This window comes from Physeter macrocephalus, chromosome 11 (assembly GCF_002837175.3).
Source record: "Physeter macrocephalus isolate SW-GA chromosome 11, ASM283717v5, whole genome shotgun sequence".
In the NCBI taxonomy this organism is placed as follows: Eukaryota; Metazoa; Chordata; class Mammalia; order Artiodactyla; family Physeteridae; genus Physeter; species Physeter macrocephalus.
This window is the reverse complement of record NC_041224.1, coordinates 117952091-117971307: the sequence shown is the minus strand read 5'-3', so window position 1 is coordinate 117971307 and position 19217 is coordinate 117952091. Positions and strand designations below refer to the sequence as shown.

Here is a 19217-nt window from a genome sequence, read left to right as displayed (position 1 = left end):
ACAAGTTACTGGAACATTCCTCCTGACACTTCATCACACTACACAGACTCCACATGATGCCTCATGACTCCCAGTGAAAAACATTACTCTAGTAGTTACTACAGTGCGCTGGGAAATAAGAAACAAAAGACCAAAAAAAAGTCGTCCCCCTCATGTTGGAGACTAACCCTTGCTGGCACAATAACTTAACCTCTCTATGCCTAAGTTCTCCTTATGCACAAAATGAAAGCTACAAGTTCTCATGAAAATGTCTGGAAGTTTAACATTATTGTTTTGTGGGAATCCCCTGGCAGCCCAATGGTTAGGACTCCACGCTTTCACTGCAGAGGGCACAGGTTCAATCCCTGGTTGGGGAAGTAACATCCTGCAAGCCGCACAGCATGGCCAAAACCCCCCAAAAAACAACAGCAAAAAACCCATTACTGTTTTGAGAGCTTCAATTCAATAAGATAGGATGGGAGGGCCTGGCAAAATAGGGAATCAAATGTGGAGGTCCTGGAATCACAGGCCGCGGAGTTGGACCTTCACGTAAGGGAGACTTGGGAAGATTACTGAACAGGGTAGTAGCATAATCATCAATACCTGTGTCTTAGGAGGAAAACTGGCAGCAGTGTATAGAATGGTGAGAGAGAGATGGAACTAAGAAAAGTTATGAGAGTATTGAAGAGGGCCAGACAAGGGTGGGGCGGAGATAAATTAGGAGTTTGGGATTAACATATATGCAATACTATATATAAAATACATAAACAAGGACCTACTGTATAGCACAGGGAACTATATTCAGTATCTTGTAGTAACCTATAAAGGAAAAGAATCTGAAAAAGAATATATATATGTATATACATGTATATATACATATAACTTAATCACTTTGCTGTACACCTGAAACTAATACAACATTGTAAATTAACTCTACTTCAGTTTTTTTTAATGGTTTTTAAAAAACGGGCCAGACAAGAGATGCTGAGGGTAATTGCTGTGGAAGGGGGTTGGGAGGAGGAATGAGACCAGTTTAAGAGGTAATAGCACATGATAAATTACAGATGTAATAGGATTTGTTTACTAAATGGTGTAACGAGTGAGGGAGAGGAAGGAAGGACTTGAATGGGACTTAGGTTTCTGACCTGAACATCTGAAGATACTGATGCCATTAACTGAAGGGGAGTACAGGATTGCTTGTTTGTGCGTGTGTGTAATAGAAAAAGTGGGGCAGGGGGTAAGGAATGATTTTTGTCTTGTCTCAAGTGCCTGTGGACACCCGTGTGGTGCTCTACAACTGGACAGTTAGAGTAGGTCTGGGGACATTTCTTGGTATAAAGAAAAGGAATACTCTTGTAATGTGAACAGCTCATTTACATAGTGCTCAACCATTTAGTGCCTCGCTAGCAGTAAAAGCTTGATTACAGCCCCTGACTGATGACGGTGTAAAGGGCCTGGGTTCCTACAACTTCTACAGGCAAAATATTTGTTGTGATTAATTATCGTGTGGCACTATACAAAGACTAGATGATTTACTGTGGCTTCCGGAGGGCGCTTGCTTGGTTTTTCGCCGCAGCCCTCAGAAAAAAGGAACTGGACAGCTCCCCTGATGGCCTTCGGCCCTTCTGGGATCAGAGCCGCCCAGCCGCGAGCTGTCTCCAGACACGTGAGCCTGGGCCTTCGGGACCTCTCGGCCTAGTGTGCTTCGACCTTGGGCGGAGGGCACTTCCTTCCTTCTTCCGCGCTCTCGGACCCCGGCACCGTCGGGGCGGGCGGGGCGGGGCTGCTCCTCTCTGAGGCCCCGCCTCCGGCCCCGCCCCGCTTGCCGGCCGCCGCCGGCTCCCTCCGGCCCGCGGTGCGGTGAGCGCCTGCGCCAGCCTTCTCTTCGGAGCAGCCATGATGGTGGGTGCCCGCGGCGCCGAGCCCTGGGCGCGCGGTGGGGGCGGCGGGCGCGGGGCGGGTGCGGGGGCCGCGCCGGCCTGATACTAATGTCTCCCCTTGTGTCCCCCCCACTCCATCCTCTCCCCGGCGCGCCGGGCCCCGCCGACCTCGCAGGAAGGCCTGGACGACGGCCCCGACTTCCTCTCGGAGGAGGACCGCGGAGTAAGTTCTGCCTCCTTCTGGCTCGCGGGACCCTCCCTCCCCCGCCTTGGTCCAGGGGTGTGGTACGGGAGCGAGGGGGGTCTCCGGCCGCGCGGCACCCCCTCCCCGCCGGCCTCCTTTCGATTTCCTCGCCGCACCGCGCCCCGCCCTCCTGCAGCCCTTCCTCCCTCGGGGCTGTTCGGTTCTGATTTCCCGGGGACCCGCGGCCGCTCTTGACCCCCGCCGCGGCTCCGACTTTTCGGTTGACCTCCTTCCCCTCCCGGTCCGGGTGCAGGTGGGGAAGTGGAGGTGGAGGCCGGAGCTGGACACCCACCGCCACCACGTTGGGGGCTATGAAAACCCATTGTCAGACCTTCCTGCCGGCACCTTCAATTTCCCCTTGGGGACCTCTCGAACCCGCCCTCGCCCACCTTCCTTTCCCTCTAAAGCATTATAGTACGGGCTTGTTCTAAATTACCCTTTTGCACGGGATTTTACAGTCGCCGAATCTCAACTCTTCTCCAGTCTCCTACCAGATTTTGTAAAGTGCTGGTAGCCCACAGTACCTTTACTTTTCCTAATGTCCAAAAAAATACATCTTTTGCAGAGATCCCTTGGTGGTGAATTTGAGGCAGTGCATTTCAGTTCAGAAGGGGCCTTCAGGGCTGTGATTCCTCCCTCCCATTCTCTCCCCCCATTTACCTTGCCCGAAGGGTAGTAATCTGTATAGTGCCTTGTACAAGTGAGCACTTGAAAAATATTGGTACAGGATGATTGCAGCTCAGCAACGTTCCATGGTTCCTTCACATTTAACAGTTTGCACTTTAGTTTTCCGTTTTGCTTTTACTTATTTATCTTAGACAATGTGAGAGACACGTCTGTTAGTCGATTTTGGGCAGGTGATAAAATATTCTTATAGGATGTTATTCCTGGTTTTTTGAAATAAGAGATAAGGTAGTTAGTATTAACTGATGACCCTTATAAAGCTTTAAAATGGTAAGAAAGATGCAGAAGGTGCTGCATATTTTTATAAACGATGAATTAATAAATTTCTCAGTTTACACAAAAGCATCATTTAGAATTACTAGTTAGCATGAGAGCATCATGTAGGATTTCTGGTTATTTCTTAAAATTTTAGGTTCTAGTGAATTTTAAGACAAAGTGCATGTGTATGAATGTGTATATGTATCTTCCGGGGTAGGTGAATCATAGTAATAGTCATATCTGGGCACTGTGTTAGCACTGTATAAGCATTGTTTCATTATATCCTCTTATTATCCTTGTGAAGCTTTTCGTATCCCCCATTTACAGATGAGAAATCTGAACCTCAGAGAAACTAAGTAGGTAGTCTGAAGTCACACAGCCAGTGAGTGAGAGAGGTGGACTTTTTTTTTTTTTTTGGTGGTATGCGGGCCTCCCTCTGTTGTGGCCTCTCCCTTTGCGGAGCACAGGCTCCGGACGCGCAGGCTCAGCGGCCATGGCTCACGGGCCCAGCCGCTCCGCGGCATGTGGGATCCTCCCAGACCGGGGCGCGAACCCGGTTCCCCTGCATCGGCAGGCGGACGCGCAACCACTGCGCTACCAGGGAAGCCCGAGAGAGGTGGACTTTAAACCATGTTGCTGACATCAAAGCCAGTGCACATATTTCTCAAAGTCTCCTTGAAACACTTGCATAAGAATCACCTGGGGTGTTTGAAAAACTAAAGTCAAAAGTTTCTGGGCCCACCCTCTAGTAAATCAATCTCTTGAGGTAGGGAGGACAGATAACTACTTTGTTAACAAGCAAGAAGATTCCATTGTACACTGAAGTCTGATTATGGCTGCACAAAGTTATCCTGCTATTTCCTCATTTCAGGAACAGAAATTTCAGGCCTGTTTAAATTTCCTTATATTGTGTTTGTCCTGATAGAAATAGATTGCCATAAATAGATTAGAAGCTTTAGGCATTGCACTTTTAGTTTAGATTGTCTTGTTCAGCCTTTTAAGAAAGTCTTGATAGAGAAAAAGCATGAAGTACATATTTGATACAAATTGTAGGGGGGACATCACAGATTCAAAAATAATAGTGCAAGCATTTCATTCAAAGCAGCAAGTAAGAAAAATTAAAGACAGCATTTTTAAATACATTTTTAAGCAGCCTTAAATTTTTCATTATGATATTTGGAACAGAAGAGAGTCTTACAGCCTTAAGAAAATACTGTTTTGTGAGAAACTTAAAAAGCAGACTTTAAGAATACACAATATTGAAAATTATTGGCCACTTTTTGATCTCTTCGGTTACACCTCTACATAATAGGGTATTTTTTTCTTTGCCAAAGGAAGGACAGTAACATATTATTTAGTAAACAAATGAGCCCTTTGAACTGGACACATTTTGCTCTGATGTGCTTGTTAAATAGAGCAGTACGTGCCAGCATGATGGCGTAATTCTGTTAGCATTTGATTTGAATTCTAAATAATATGTTTATTGTTTTGAGAATTACTTCAGGTGAAGGAACTGCACCTCTCCTGGACTCCTAGCCTTGCTCCTCCCTCTTATTCCTTATCTTCATTAATGTCATCATTTCCAGTCCTTCATGCAAGAAGCTTCTGAATCATAACCTTCATCCCCATACCAGAACAGTCACTGAGGCCAGATAATTTCACCTCAGAAATGTTGTTAGCCCATCTTTCATTTACATGGCCGCAGTTAAGTTCCCTCTGTCTCTTGCCTGGACTGTAGCAGTATCTGTCATTGGTTTGTCTCCAGGCTCTCTACTTTCTAGTCCAGACTGCACATGACTGGTAGTTACCTAACTGAAATGATTAGATCATATGGCACTAGTAGTCACAAGGACTTACGGGGACCCAGTTCTTTTTGCAGTAAGGTCCAAACTCCTTATGCTAGCATTGAACACCATTCATAACCCTTTCTGGCTGACTTCATTTCTCAAGATGCCCCTGCCCCATACATACACACACACACACACACACACACACACACACACACACACAATAGGCATATTCTAGTCTACTTGTCATTGCCCAACCACCTCTGCACTTTAATGTCTGCTTTATGCATGCTTCTCAATGTTGTGGAGTGGTTTTTTTTTCCCTTACCTTTTTTTTCACATGAAATTTGACTTATCTTTTAAGACTTGGCCCAGATGTTTGCATTTTCTTTTGTACCTACTCAGCATTTAGCTTGAACACATACCACATTTATTGATAGTTATTTCCGATAAAAACGTGACATAGATTTTGTTGGCAAAGGATAAGATGAATGTTGGCAGAGGAAGAAGAGAAAGTTCCTGCCCTGGGGCCATGGCAGCGTAGTGAGGAGCTTACGGGTGAAGTGCCATGGGAGTACGAAGGAGAGTGAAGACATAATGATAGCTACACACTGATGAAGCGTTTGCTGCATACCAGGGACTTTCCACACATCAACTCAATTCTCAAATTCCAGTGAAGTAACTGCTACTATTATTCCTACTTTGGAAAGGAAAAGTGAGGTTCAGAGAGATTAAATAACTTGCCCTGGTTCATACAGCCGGTATGAGCTATATTCAAACTCAGGGAGTCTAGCTATAGGTACTGGGCTGTTAACCACTGTGCTGTTGCCTACAGGAGCTAAGCCTTAAATGTTGATTGTATAGGCTCCCAGGGATGGGGAAGGCTTGCCAGCAGAGAGGATAACATGTTTAGGTAGGTCATTAGGTTCTACCTGGAGCACTTTTTCTTACTGGAAGCAGGAGTAGATATGGGTAATACAGATAAAGTGCATAATGTGGGAAGTCCTGAGGGATCACCAGCTAGGAAGGACATATGCCCAGATGAAAATAGCATTGTAGATGACTCCGATGTGGAAGGTGGATTGCTTCTTCCTTGCAGAAAGCAGAGAAACCAGTTACCAGACTGTTGCGGCAGTCCAGATGAGAAATGTTAAAGTTAGAACTAAGGCAGTGGAAGAAGGGATGAAGGAGGGGACATAGCAGAGAGATGTTTAGGAGATAGAATACACAGGGCATAGTGGCTGAATAAATACATGCGCTAGACAGAGGAGAAGGAGATGAGGAATATACGAGAGAATAGCGGAGTTAGCAGGTAGATAATAAGTTTGGTTTTCAGATATGTTGGATTTGAAGTGCCTGTGAAGTGTCTGATCCCTTCCCTGCCAAACTAGAAAGTAAGATCTGAAAGGGTGAAGATTGTGTCCTTTCATTGCTGTATCGTAAGCACATCTGACAGTGGTTGGCACGTTGAAGGCACTCAGTTGTTTAATAATACATCCAGGTGGATATGTCTAGTTAGTAACTTGAAATTATGATTGGAAACTTAGAATAAGACGTGTGAGTTGAAGGTATAAATTTCGGAGTTATTAGTCAAGAACGGCTGAGTTTGCCAACGCTAAATAGTACCCAGCGGGAAACAGCATTCACAGGCCAAGGAGAAGAAATGGACTAACTGATGGGGCTGAGATGGGTGGGGAGAAAATGAAAAGAGTCCCCAGAAGTTGAGAGAGTTTTAAGGACATGGTCAGAATGATCATTGAGGCAAAATACCGAAGAGAGATCAAGAAGACTGCAAAGTATTGGATTTGGAAATTAGGTCCTCAGTGTGTGGAGGTGTTGTGAGACCAAGGCTAACTTGACTAGAAGAGCAGTGTACGAGCAGGTTCTAGAGCAAACAGGAAGATTACCTGCTCAGGTAGCCGGAGAGCTCTGCTCTCCATGGGACACCACTCCTTCTGAGAATGCAGAGGAGATGGTGAGTACAGATCTATTTATAGAAAGGCTTATTGATGGGTCTGAGGGAAAACAGCTGCTAGTGTTTATTTCTTCGGGATGTGGGAGACAGGGTCACTTGTTGAGCATAGGAGTGGAAATGCAGTCGAGGGTTGAGATAGTAAAGCTTTGGAGTGGTTGTTCAGGGAATCAGAAGGGGAGCTGAGCAGGTCGGCTCTGGACTGTTGAATGGTTTTAAGAGTCTAATGCAGTTGGGAGAGCAATAATTTGTAGTGGACAAGCACAGACAGTTGTGACTTTTCTCTAGCCACACTCAGCTCAAAAAAGCAAAGAAAGTTGATGATTTGATTGATCCTACATGTGGGAATTCGCAAGCCAAGTACGGCAAAAGAGCAATGGGAGTTGACAAGACCAGCAAGAAAGGCGTTGGAGTGATATCATGCGACTCTAGTAATGTTTTGTTATTTCTGGTATGATGGATGAAAGGAAATCTAGTTTCCGGAAAGTTTATGTATAATCAACCATTGATTTGACTGCTGAATATACAGAGTATCATAATGGAAATAATTTATTACAGGACTTCCAAAATCATAACTGGTTGTAAATCAACTTCAATAAAAAATTTTTTAAAATCATAACTGGACTAGGAGTAAAATAGATTTAAATTTTGGCCTGAGTTAGTGAACTTAACAGAATTTCTGTCTGCCTCATGGGGTTTTTCACTGATTATACTGTTATTCCCTAGAAATAGTTTCTTAGCTCTGTTATGGTTCACGCCTTTCTTTCAGGGCTGCAGTGAGCCAGAAGAATAGGGCCTGGGGGGGCCACTGTAAGGATTAGGCTTTTCTCTAAGTGGGAACCCCTTAGGTTTTGAGCAGATGAGTGATTTCTAGTTTAGTGGGATGGTTCCAGTGGCCCTATAAGGAATATAGATTGAAGAGGGAAAGAGGCAGAAGCAAGAGACCAGTTGGGAGGCTATTGGACTAATCAGTTATTTTCCTTCTTCCTTCCTCCTCCATCCATCCATCCATCTCTGTACATGTACTTTTCTGGCAAAAGATTAACAGTTAAGTTTTTAGGAGTGTCATAAGGTTGATACTTTAACGTGTAAACACATCAGTGTAGTAAATTAGTAGTGAATGTCCTCTTTACTAAGTAATTATATGTGAAGAATTAATCTATCAGCAGTAAGGCAGTGTCTTTAGATTATTTTTCTAAGGATAGTGTGTTTGTGTTGCTTAATCATTTTCTCTGCCTGGGCTTTCTCTTGACCATGACACAAGTGTTTAACCTAGTCAGTCTTTGACAAAAGAAAGTACAAAGTTTATTGGCCCAGATAAGGATTAAACTGGTGAATGTAGTCCAGTTAGAATTTCCTCAAACTGATCTCACTACTTGCACAGTTAATTAAATGTTGATGAATCACAAGTTGTTTGCTTTGACTCTTCCCCTTAACGAAAAGTGTCTAAAATTATTGACTTTTCTGTAAACAAAGAAGAAAATCCACCTGGAAAATCTGTGTACATTTTATGTAATTAACACTAAATTTATAGGAATTCCCTGATGTCCAGTGGTTAGGACTCCGTGATTCCACTGCAGGGGGCCTGGGTTCCACCCCGGTTGGGGAAATAAGATCCTGCAAGCCACGCATCATGGCCAAAAAAACAAAAACAAAAAAAACCACACACTAAATTTACAATATGATATTTTATTAAATCTAAGGTGCAGTTGATTGGAAGACATTTTCCAATGCTTTAATATGCTTTAATAAGGCATACAAGAGAGAATTTATCAAAGAGTTAGGAAGTAAGAAGTAGAGGAATAAAAGCAAAGGAGGGAACTTCTGGGGCTGATGGAAATGTTCCATATATTAATTATGGTGATGATTACAGGGGTGTAACCTACATATTTGTTTACACTCTTCAAACTATATACTTAAAATCTGCAGTTCATTATATGTAAACTATACCTAAAAAATAAAGTACAAGACCAAAAGTGGTAAATGTATAATACAGGAATATTTTTTATTGATGTTACAATTTTAAAAAGCCAGGTGTTTTACTATCAGACAAAACAAAGCAAAAAAAGGGGAACAGTGTATTTGGTATAAAAGGATAACAAAATGGAAGAGAAATATTTTAATAATTTAAAATAATCTTTAATTGGAAGTATAAATAACAGCCCTTCATATGTAGAAATCCTGAAAGGTGTGTTTCCAAATTGATGGCACAACGGTTAAAAAAGAAGAAAATAAACCTGAAAATTAAAATATACTTAGAGATATGAAATCTGGCAGAAATATTTTATATAATCATTGAAAAGAAAATATTAGCAGTTGAGTTGAAATTTTGACAGAAGACAAAGACAACCTGGAAAATCTAGGCTGGTGTTCCCAAGTATGGTTTTTAAGGCTCATTCTGAAGATTCTGTTTTGATATGTCTGGGATAAGGCATGGGATTCTGTATTTTATTTTATTTTACTTTTTTGCGGTACGGGGCCTCTCACAGTTGTGGCCTCTCCCGTTGCGGAGCGCAGGCTCCAGACGCGCAGGCTCAGCGGCCATGGCTCACGGGCCTAGCTGCTCCACGGCATGTGGGATCTTCCCGGACCGGGGCACGAACCCGTGTCCCCTGCATCGGCGGGCGGACTCTCAACCACTGCGCCACCAGGGAAGCCCGGATTCTGTATTTTTTAACAAGCATCCAGGTTGAGTCTTATGAGTTGTGTCTGAAAAATCCTAGACTAGGCAGTGAAAACAAGAAATGGAGAACTGCCAAGGTTATTATTCCAAAAACCATATGATAAATTTATGAGTTTCCTGTGGCTGCTATAACAAATTACTGCAAACCTGACGGGTTAACACAGCAGAATTTATTCTCTCACAGTTCTGCAGGCCGGAAGTCTGAAATCATTATCACTGAGCTGAGATCAAGGTGTTGGCAGGGCCATGCTCCCTGAGGCTGTAGCGAAGAATTAGTTACTTGTCTCTTCCAGCTTTCTTGTGGCTGCCTGCAATCCTTGGCTTGTGGCTTTACCACTCTAATCTCTGCCTCCGTAGTTAAGTTGCCTTCTCTTCTTTTGTCTGTGTCAGATCTCCCTCTGCCTCCTTATAAAGATACATGTAATTGTATTTAGGACCCACCTGGATAATCCAGGATAATCTCCCCATCTTTTTTACCATATAAGGTAACATCCACAGGGATTTGGATATGGATGTCTTTTGGGGAGCTGTAATTCATCCCACCACAATAAACATCTTAAGAGTGGCCTGAATGTGAGTAAAGAGAAATAAGGAAACAGATTTCCTAGATTAGAATTAAGATAAGGGGTTAGAGAACAGGTAGGAAGGAAAGTTTGAAGACATAAGACTAAATAAAACCAAGAAAACCAAAGAACAAAGTACTCTAATGTTTCCAGTACTTCAGAAGCAATGAAGATAGTTGGAAAATGAAAAAGAATACTTCTTTATAATTCAAAACAAGCTTTAAGTTCATTTCTTTTATCAGACAGTGGGCTACATGTAGCATTGAGTACAATAGCAATTTTTTAAACATTTTAAAATATTTTTATGTAAGTTTATAGTATTAACTTTTAAAAATATGATTACTGATTGAAATTTATTTTAATATAAGCTTATTAAAGTTATCAATAAAGTTTTCATTAAAGCTCATGCAATTTAAATAGTGATTAATTTCTTCTGTGACTCTTAAGTTAGATTGTATGTAATGTTGTTTATTTTTTTAAAACATGTCTAGTCAATACAGAACCAAAAGAGCAAAAATGAAATAGTATGTTACTTTCATTACTAATAAACAACCCTATTTAATGGAAAACTTCACAAAATTCATCTTTTAATAAATCACAAGATTTCTTAAAGGCTTATTTTTTTCCTATTTATAAAAGTAATACATGCATATTGTGGAAAGTTGGGAGAATAAAGGAATATACAAAGAAGCAAATCCACTGCAACTCACATTTTGTATTTCCTATAAGCCTTTTATGTATGCATTTTTTTAACATCTTTATTAGAGTATAATTGCTTTACAATGGTGTGTTAGTTTCTGCTTTACATCAAAGTGAATCAGCTGTATGTATACATATATCCCTATATCTCCTCCCTCTTGCATCTCCCGCGCACCCTCCCTATCCCACCCCTCTAGGTGGTCACAAAGCACGGAGCTGATCTCCCTGTGCTATGCGGCTGCTTCCCACTAGCTGTCTATTTTACATTTGGTAGTGTATATAAGTCCATGCCACTCTCTCACTTTGTCCCAACTTACCCTTCCCCCTCCCCATGTCCTCAAGTCCATTCTCTATGTCTGCATCTTTATTCCTGTCCTGCCCCATGGTTCTTCAGAACCATTTTTGCATTTTTTTAATATAATTGAGATCATAGAATAAACAATTTTGCTTCCAGCATTTTTTCCATTTACATTGTAATTGAAATTTGAAACACTAATGACTGGGTAAGATTCCAAAGTCAGTCCTGGCTTTTACAGCTAGAGTATTTGAAGCAAGCTACTTAGTTACACTTTAAATATTTCATATCTTTGCAGCTGGCTGAGACTTTATCTTTTAGTGTGTTTGCTTCTTTTGTAAATCTCCAAATTACTCAAAGATGTTAGAATGTTTATTTGTTTAAAGGGGAAGAAAAATGGATGAAATTTAAGAATTATAAGTAGAATTATGATTAGAATTATATGTGGAGAAGTCTTCTCATAAATGGGTAAATAGAAATGGGTTTATAGAGTAAAATTTAATTTAGAAGAATTAAAGAGTACTGTAGAGTAAAATTTAATTCATATCACAGGAGTTAATTATTGAGTATTTATTATATGTTATCATGTTTTAGCACTTTACATATACATAATACATATATGTAATATATTTAATTATCATTAATAGTTTTATTGTATATTCCTGAATTAAAATAAGCAATAGAGTTTAAATGTTTGGCCAATATTCTTTTTATTATTTTTCTTGTTCTTAAAGGTAGATACATTTTAGAACACTTGAACTTTTAAAGGACCATCTTCTTGGAAAATAGTTTACTTTTTGGGTGAAACTGTAATAATGTTTAGCACATTGACTCATACAAAGCAAAGTATAGTTGCATGGTGTAGAATGAAAATCGGTTAAGATAATAACATACCCAAAGCACCTCCCCCCAAATAGATAGATAGATACAGATATAGATATATAGAGTAAATGAACTTGAGTACTTTTTAGATTTCAGACTCTTTAGTTTCATTTTTGCATTGTCTTATTGTCTGGGAGAAGAATTAAATTGTATAAAAGCCTACAGAATTTTCATTGAGTTATTATTTTCTTTTTCTAGCTTAAAGCAATAAATGTAGATCTTCAAAGTGATGCTGCTCTGCAGGTGGACATTTCTGATGCTCTTAGTGAGAGAGATAAAGTAAAATTCACTGTTCACACAAAGGTAAATGGGATTTTGTACTTCTGTTATTTTAGTTATTGTGCTAATGTTACATATGTAAAAATATATTGACTAGAATTTTGGTTTTGAACATAATTAGAAATTCTATTTTAGTTTATAATTCACTGCTGTTATTTTAACAAAACGTTTTAGGGAAATGTACTTTTTAAAGATTAACATTTGAGAATTAATCATAGAACTTAGACATAGTACAAATTTAATTTTCTCTAGACTTTTAATATCTTTTACCATTCTTGTTATTTTCGATTTTGTTACATTCCTTCAGTTAAATTACTGTTTTAACAGACTATTTTCTTTTTAGATTTCAGTTCTCAGGCACATTTTCAGATTGTGATCTATTTTTCTTTGTTTGAATAGTTGAGTTTGATATATTTATAGGATAACTTTGTAATGGTAGAAGTACAATATAATAAGAGCCTGTCAGCTTATTTTCTCAAAGATCCCAGGATAATTTTGTCTGGGTGTCTCAGGGTTTTCATAATAGAGTGTAAAAGCACTGAGAATCTTTTATAAAAGACTAATTTTAAAAAATAAGGTATAAAATATTAAAAGCGTTTTTAGTGTAACTTCGATTTTTATTTGAGAGAATCTCTTTCTTTGCAGAGTTCATTGCCAAATTTTAAACAAAACGAGTTTTCAGTTGTTCGACAACATGAGGAATTTATCTGGCTTCATGATTCCTTCGTTGAAAATGAAGACTATGCAGGTTACATTGTAAGTGTTGAGGTTCCATTTTAATCCCATTTTCTAGGAGCTTTTTAGATACTTTATTGTGTGTTGAAATCTTATTTTGCACTTCTAGTGAACTGAGGTAATTTTTTAAAATTGCCAGCTACAAAACGTAATTGGCTACCACTTTTATCCTGAGTTGTCTTGTTTGGGAGTGTGGGGATATGGATATGTTATTCTCCCTCATGTAAACTTAAATTCTTACTGTTTATTAGAATAGAAATGGGCTTGTCCTAGGGGGTAGCTAAGGGGGTATTACAAACCATACTGGTCTTGAACTCTTAGGTAGACATGTTTAGAGTTGGAGGGCTCCTTAAGAGATTATCTAATATAAATATGCACTGGGTGTTGTGCCTCAGCTGTTGACCACAGTCAGTTTTCTCAAGTTTAGTGTCATTTGATTTCCTTGAAATCATCCTGACCTCACCTGATTCCATCTTTATCCTTGTGGCCCCTCCTCAATCATTTGCTTTTTTTTTCTTTCTACAAGTTGAGTTTGGTGGACAACTGGCAGTGCTTTTTCTTTTTCTTTTTTTTAATTTTGGTTAATTACCAGTTTATATAAAGGATACAACTCAGGAACAGCCAAATGGAAGAAGAGATGCATAGGATGAGGTATTGGGGTGGGGGGTTGACACAGAACTTTCATGACCTTTCCAGGACGTACCACCTTCCATTTTCCCAGCATGTCAATGTGTTTACCAGCCTGGAAGCTCCTCCTGTTTCCACCTTTTTTTCCTTCATCTTGTGTGATGACATTTTCATACTGCTTTTTTCTCCCATAGACTAAACACTCCTCAAAGATCAAGACCATGTCTTATTTATCTTTATATGCCAGTTGTTCAGTATCATGCTTGGCACATAGTAGATGCTGTGTGTGGGCATCAATGAATGTGTGCTGATCTGTATTTGATGCTTCCTTCCCTATTGCTTTCCTTCGTATAATCCTTTTCTTCAGGTCATTGTTATTTTAACTTTCCGCTACTTACCTTTTCTTCCTCTTACTTGCTCTCTTTGCTTTCCATCATTTCCCCTTAACAGTTCTTACTTGTAGGCTCTTCCTCCTACGATAAGTTTTTTCTTATATCCTTCCCTTGAATGATATGTCTCTTCTAGATCTTATATTTTTATTTAAGGTAAGTGCTTACTTACCCACTTACTGTGGGTGAATAAGATGAGGTTAGTCATTAGTCTGTATCTTGTTCTCTTGTTTTTAAGTCAGTGCTTTCTGCCTCTGGTACACTCTAATCATACCATTTACATACTTTTGAAAAATAGTATACATACTTGCTACACATTTATTTAGTGTGTACTCAAAGCTTAATGCACATAGACATTTGAGGACTCTAGGTTGCCACATCTAGAATCTGCAGACTAAAGTTCGGGTACTACTGTTCTAACACCAGAAAATAGTGCTCTGCTCTTGTTTCTTCCTTGGTGTAAAGGATCTCAAGGATCTTAATTTCTAGACTTAATCAAATTCTCTAACCTTAATCGGGATACTCCTGGTATCCAGTTCATTCAGAATGACTTTAGCTCTCTCAGACAACACTCTTTTATGGTGGCAGTAGTACAATTGCTGCAAGAAATTAAAGTCTTTAAAACTAGTGATATGGGGGACTCCCCTGGTGGCCCAGTGGTTAAGACTCCGTGCTTCCACTGCAGGGGGCATGGGTTTGATCCCTGGTCAGGGAACTAAGATCCTGCATGCCGTGCAGTGCGGTCAAAAAACAACAGCAAAAAAAAACTAGTGATTTGGTTCCATTACAGATCCCTCCAGCACCACCAAGACCTGATTTTGATGCCTCAAGGGAAAAACTACAGAAACTTGGAGAAGGAGAAGGGTCTATGACAAAGGAAGAATTCACAAAGATGAAACAGGAGCTGGAGGCGTATGTGATTTTTGTTGTTAATTGTGCTTATTTTAATGCCTTTTTTGTTTTGTTTTTGTTTTTTTGCTCTCTGATATCCCATCCTTTCAATCATTTCACCACATTGACCCTTTCTGGAAGATACAGGTTTAAGCCGTACAACCAGTGTTAATGATCATGATCAGAGCCTACAGGAAAATTATAGAGTAATTGTCTGCACTGTAAAATTCTTTAAATTACAGTTTTAAATAGACTCTGAAAATTGAAAACAGAGGATCCAAAAGTTTATAAAAAAAATAGTAGAAAGGGAAATAATGACTTTTTGGTTGCCCTGCATCGGCAGGCGGACGCGCAACCGCTGTGCCACCAGGGAAGCCCCAATAATGACTTTTTTAAAGCACAGTGTAAATCGTTTCATTTTTTATTTACAAGGCCTTAGTCACTACTCACCTGGTTCTCTTTTTTTGACAAGTGCATACTACCAAGACTTCTGTTTCTCATAGAAGTGTGCACTGAGCAACTCTGAGTATATTCTGCTTTCTTTTTCAAAAAGTGTGTGTGTGTGTGTGTGTGTGTGTGTGTGTGTGTGTGTAATTTTCCCCCTCCTCTTTTCTCTGCCTGTGGCTTCTGGCTGAAGGGAAAAGAATAGGAGCAAAGTAATGAGAGAATAGTTTTTTAATGTTTTTTATTAAATGATTACTAGTTTCATATATACTAGACATATTAAATCCTTGAAAAAATTGAGATAATTTCTATTTCATTTTTAGCATATTTGCTGAAAATAGTTTTTCCTCTTTTATTAAACATTCGAAATAATTTTGGATTTGCTATATATTGTTTTTCTGTATTTTGAGAGTTATACAAGGAAATAACTTTCCTTGCATTATCATCACCTTCATCACTCTTTTTCTGGTCATTTCTCCCCTTTGTGCATTTCCTTTTCTCTTCTTGCACTGAATTTCAGTTTTTAAGCATATTTTCTCAGTGCTACTAGACTCCTTCAGATGCTAAACTCTTGACAAGATAAATTAACAAAGTAGGTCTTCTTTGTTAAAGTGTAAGTGACAGATATTTTAAGAATTCTGTCCATACTGAGTGCAAGCAGTAGTCTGATAGCAGACAGATATATAATTCTATAGTTTATAAGACTGAAAGCTGGAAATTAGCAGAGCACATTAATATTGAAAGAATCAGTGGTTTTCCAGTGGCCCTGATCATGATTCTTTTGTGGTCTGGTTAGGGGTTGGATAACAGAGAACCTTGGGTTTATTCTCCTGCTACCTCCATCCTCTGCATCCTTCTTTTTTGCCTTCACTGAATGACTACCCTCACAGAGATCAAACTTCTCCCAACATTGGTCCTGCTGGTTTGCTGGTATGTAAAACTTATCCTCCTTGCACGTAGTTGAAGCAAGAATATTGGGCCTTTTCCTTGAGTGTTTTTTCGAAACTGACATGTATTACTATATGATCACTGTGATTCACTGATGATAGTAAAATATTTTAAACAGAGTTCTTCAATTGTAATGGCAAAAATTAGTCTCTCCATTGTGTGTTTCTTTCTTGTGTGCTTGGGTCATTAGATGAAAATAGTTATTAATGTTGAAAATATGATTACTGAGGTTTGGTTTCCGATTTTTTATTGTTGTTGTATGAAGGTGTTTAAAAGCAGTAATTATCTAGAAATTGAATTATTAAAGTTGTACAGTATAATTTGTAGTATACTTTCTCTGAAGCTAAAAACAAAAACCCCTATAGTTACCTTTAACATCAACATACATAGGAAGAAAGGTTCATAAAACCTAAAAATATTAACATTTAAATGTAATAAATACTATTAACTAGCATGAAGTCTTTTCAGAGCTGGGTTTTATATATTGAATATTTCATTAACAGTTCAAGTAAAAGCTTTGTTTACATGGATTATATCTTTGTATCTCTAATTTTGCATTTAGAATAATTCAAAGAGTATTTGCTGAAAAAATTGTTGCAGATATTTTTCTGCAGTATTTTACCTTTAATATTGTGTATTGTTTCTAGTGAATATTTGGCAATATTCAAGAAGACCGTTGCGATGCATGAAGTGTTCCTGTGTCGTGTGGCAGCACATCCTATTTTGAGGAAAGATTTAAATTTCCATGTCTTCCTGGAATATAATCAAGATGTGAGTATTGATCAAAGTAGTGATCAGGGTTTATTTTTAAAGCATCATTGGAAAGAGTATGGAGTTGTTAGAAAAGGCTTAAGGCCTTATAAAAACATTTTATAAAATGTTCTTATTTTTCAAGCAGTTTAAAATGACTCTTTTTCATGGGACCTCTCTCATCAATATATTCTCCAATGAGATTCATGATTCTGCCCAAGGTCTCAGGGCCAACAGGAATTTTGACTGGTGCACCAGAATCCAGGACTTTGTGGCCTCTAAGCAAGCCTTCTGTACCGTCCATGGCAGTGGTCCTTGCTGTGCTCTCACCCAAATGCTGGGCCACCTCCAAAACCAGCCTGGTCTCCCTGCCTTGCACTTCCAGGGCGTTTAGGATGGGTGGCAGTCCCTCATCAAATTGGACATCCACCGCTACACCGATGACCACGACAATGTGCCCAGTGGCGGCGCCTGCCTTTGGCGAGGGAGATGGTTAAGTGGCATTGTTTTGGCAGGCTGGAGCGGCTCCCGGTAAGAGCTAGGCTTGGGGCAGCGGCGCTGAAGGTCTGAGTCTCTGAAAGGCCCCAGAGGCCGGGGCAACGGCCACACGACCCACAAGACCCAACATGGCGGAGCCCGGGGTGGGGCTGGAATTAAGAGCATTTGACTTTAACACCTCACCTCCCAGTCAAGTGAGAAAAATCCCTGCTGGGTTCCTCATCTCAGAAAAGAGTCTTTTAGATTCAACACAAAATGTGATGCTATCTTCTGGAGCAGAATGCCATCCCTAAGTCCCTCACATCTCTAGGTGGAGCTGAGATGCTGGGCAAATTCACGACTCTCACTGATGTGTTAAGGGCTTAGATCTTGATCAATCGTCTTAAGTTATTAGTTGTAGAACAGTGTTTTTATGCTGTTGCATTATATAAATCTGATTTCTTTATTCTGGTGTGTAAATATTATTTGTTGGTATAAATAATTGGTTATATCAATTTGCTGGTTTTACTCATCTGTAAATCCCGTCTCTAGAAAAAAAAATATACATAAAATTTATTTGATGCAAAAAAAAAAGATTCTTTTTCAGTGATAATGCACTGTTTCAGTAGAACTTGAGTGGATTAATTTTTTAGATGATGGTATATTATGTTATTACTGGGATATTGATTTTCATCCTGAATTGTGAACTTCTTAAGAAATAGGGTTATTGGGCTTCCCTGGTTGCACAGTGATTAAGAATCTGCCTGCCAACGCAGGGGACATGGGTTCAAGCCCTGGTCCGGGAAGATCCCACATGCCACGGAGCAACTAAGCCTGTGAGCCGCAGCTACCGAGCCTGCGCTCCAGAGCCCACGAGCCACAACTCCTGAAGCCCGCGTGCCACAACTACTGAAGCCCATGCTCCTAGAGCCCGTGCTCCTCAATAAGAGAAGCCACCGTAATGAGAAGCCCACACACTGAAACAAAGAGTAGCCCCCGCTCACTGCAACTAGAGGAAACCCACATGCAGCCAAAAATAAATAAATAAATATTTTTTAAAAAGAAGAAGAGGGCTTCCCTGGTGGCGCAGTGGTTGCGCGTCCGCCTGCCGATGCAGGGGAACCGGGTTCGCGCCCCGGTCTGGGAGGATCCCACATGCCGCGGAGCGGCTGGGCCCGTGAGCCATGGCTGCTGAGCCTGCGCGTCCGGAGCCTGTGCCCCGCGACGGGAGAGGCCACAACAGAGGGAGGCCCGCATACCACAAAAAAAAAAAAAAGAAGAAGAAGAAAAAGAAATAGGGTTATTAGGGCTTCCCTGGTGGCTCAGTGGTTGAGAATCCTCCTGCCAATGCAGGGGACACGGGTTCGAGCCCTGGTCCGGGAAGATCACACATGCTGTGGAGCAACTAAGCCTGTGCGCCACAACTACTGAGCCTGTGCTCTAGAGCCCACGCTCTAGAGCCCGCAAGCCACAACTACTGAAGCCCGTGCACCTAGAGCCCATGCTCCACAAGAGAGGCCACTGCCATGAGAAGCCCTCACACCACAACGAAGAGTAGCCCCCACTCGCTACAACTAGAGAAAGCCTGCGCACAGCAACGAAGACCCAATGCAGTCAAATAAATGAGGGGCTTCCCTGGTGGCGCAGTGGTTGCGCGTCCGCCTGCCGATGCAGGGGAACCGGGTTCGTGCCCCGGTCTGGGAGGATCCCACATGCCGCGGAGCGGCTGGGCCCGTGAGCCATGGCCGCTG

General features: G+C 40.6%; 1 protein-coding gene across 3 annotated transcripts in view; it reads left to right on the top strand.

Moving 5' to 3' along the window:
• Positions 1-1780: 1780 nt before the first annotated feature.
• The window catches only part of SNX6 (sorting nexin 6), a 57056-nt gene continuing 39619 nt past the window's right edge, over positions 1781-19217 (top strand). The window contains exons 1-6 of one of the 3 annotated variants that reach the window (XM_055088381.1): positions 1781-1881; positions 2035-2082; positions 12125-12229; positions 12851-12961; positions 14747-14868; positions 16887-17010. In XM_055088381.1, coding sequence (XP_054944356.1) covers positions 1876-1881; positions 2035-2082; positions 12125-12229; positions 12851-12961; positions 14747-14868; positions 16887-17010 — 516 coding nt within the window. In that variant the 5' untranslated portion in view covers positions 1781-1875. Of the gene's footprint in view, positions 1882-1925; positions 2083-12124; positions 12230-12850; positions 12962-14746; positions 14869-16886; positions 17011-19217 lie in introns of those variants that run through there. The other 2 variants (XM_024118385.3, XM_055088380.1) reach the window with 2 other exon arrangements.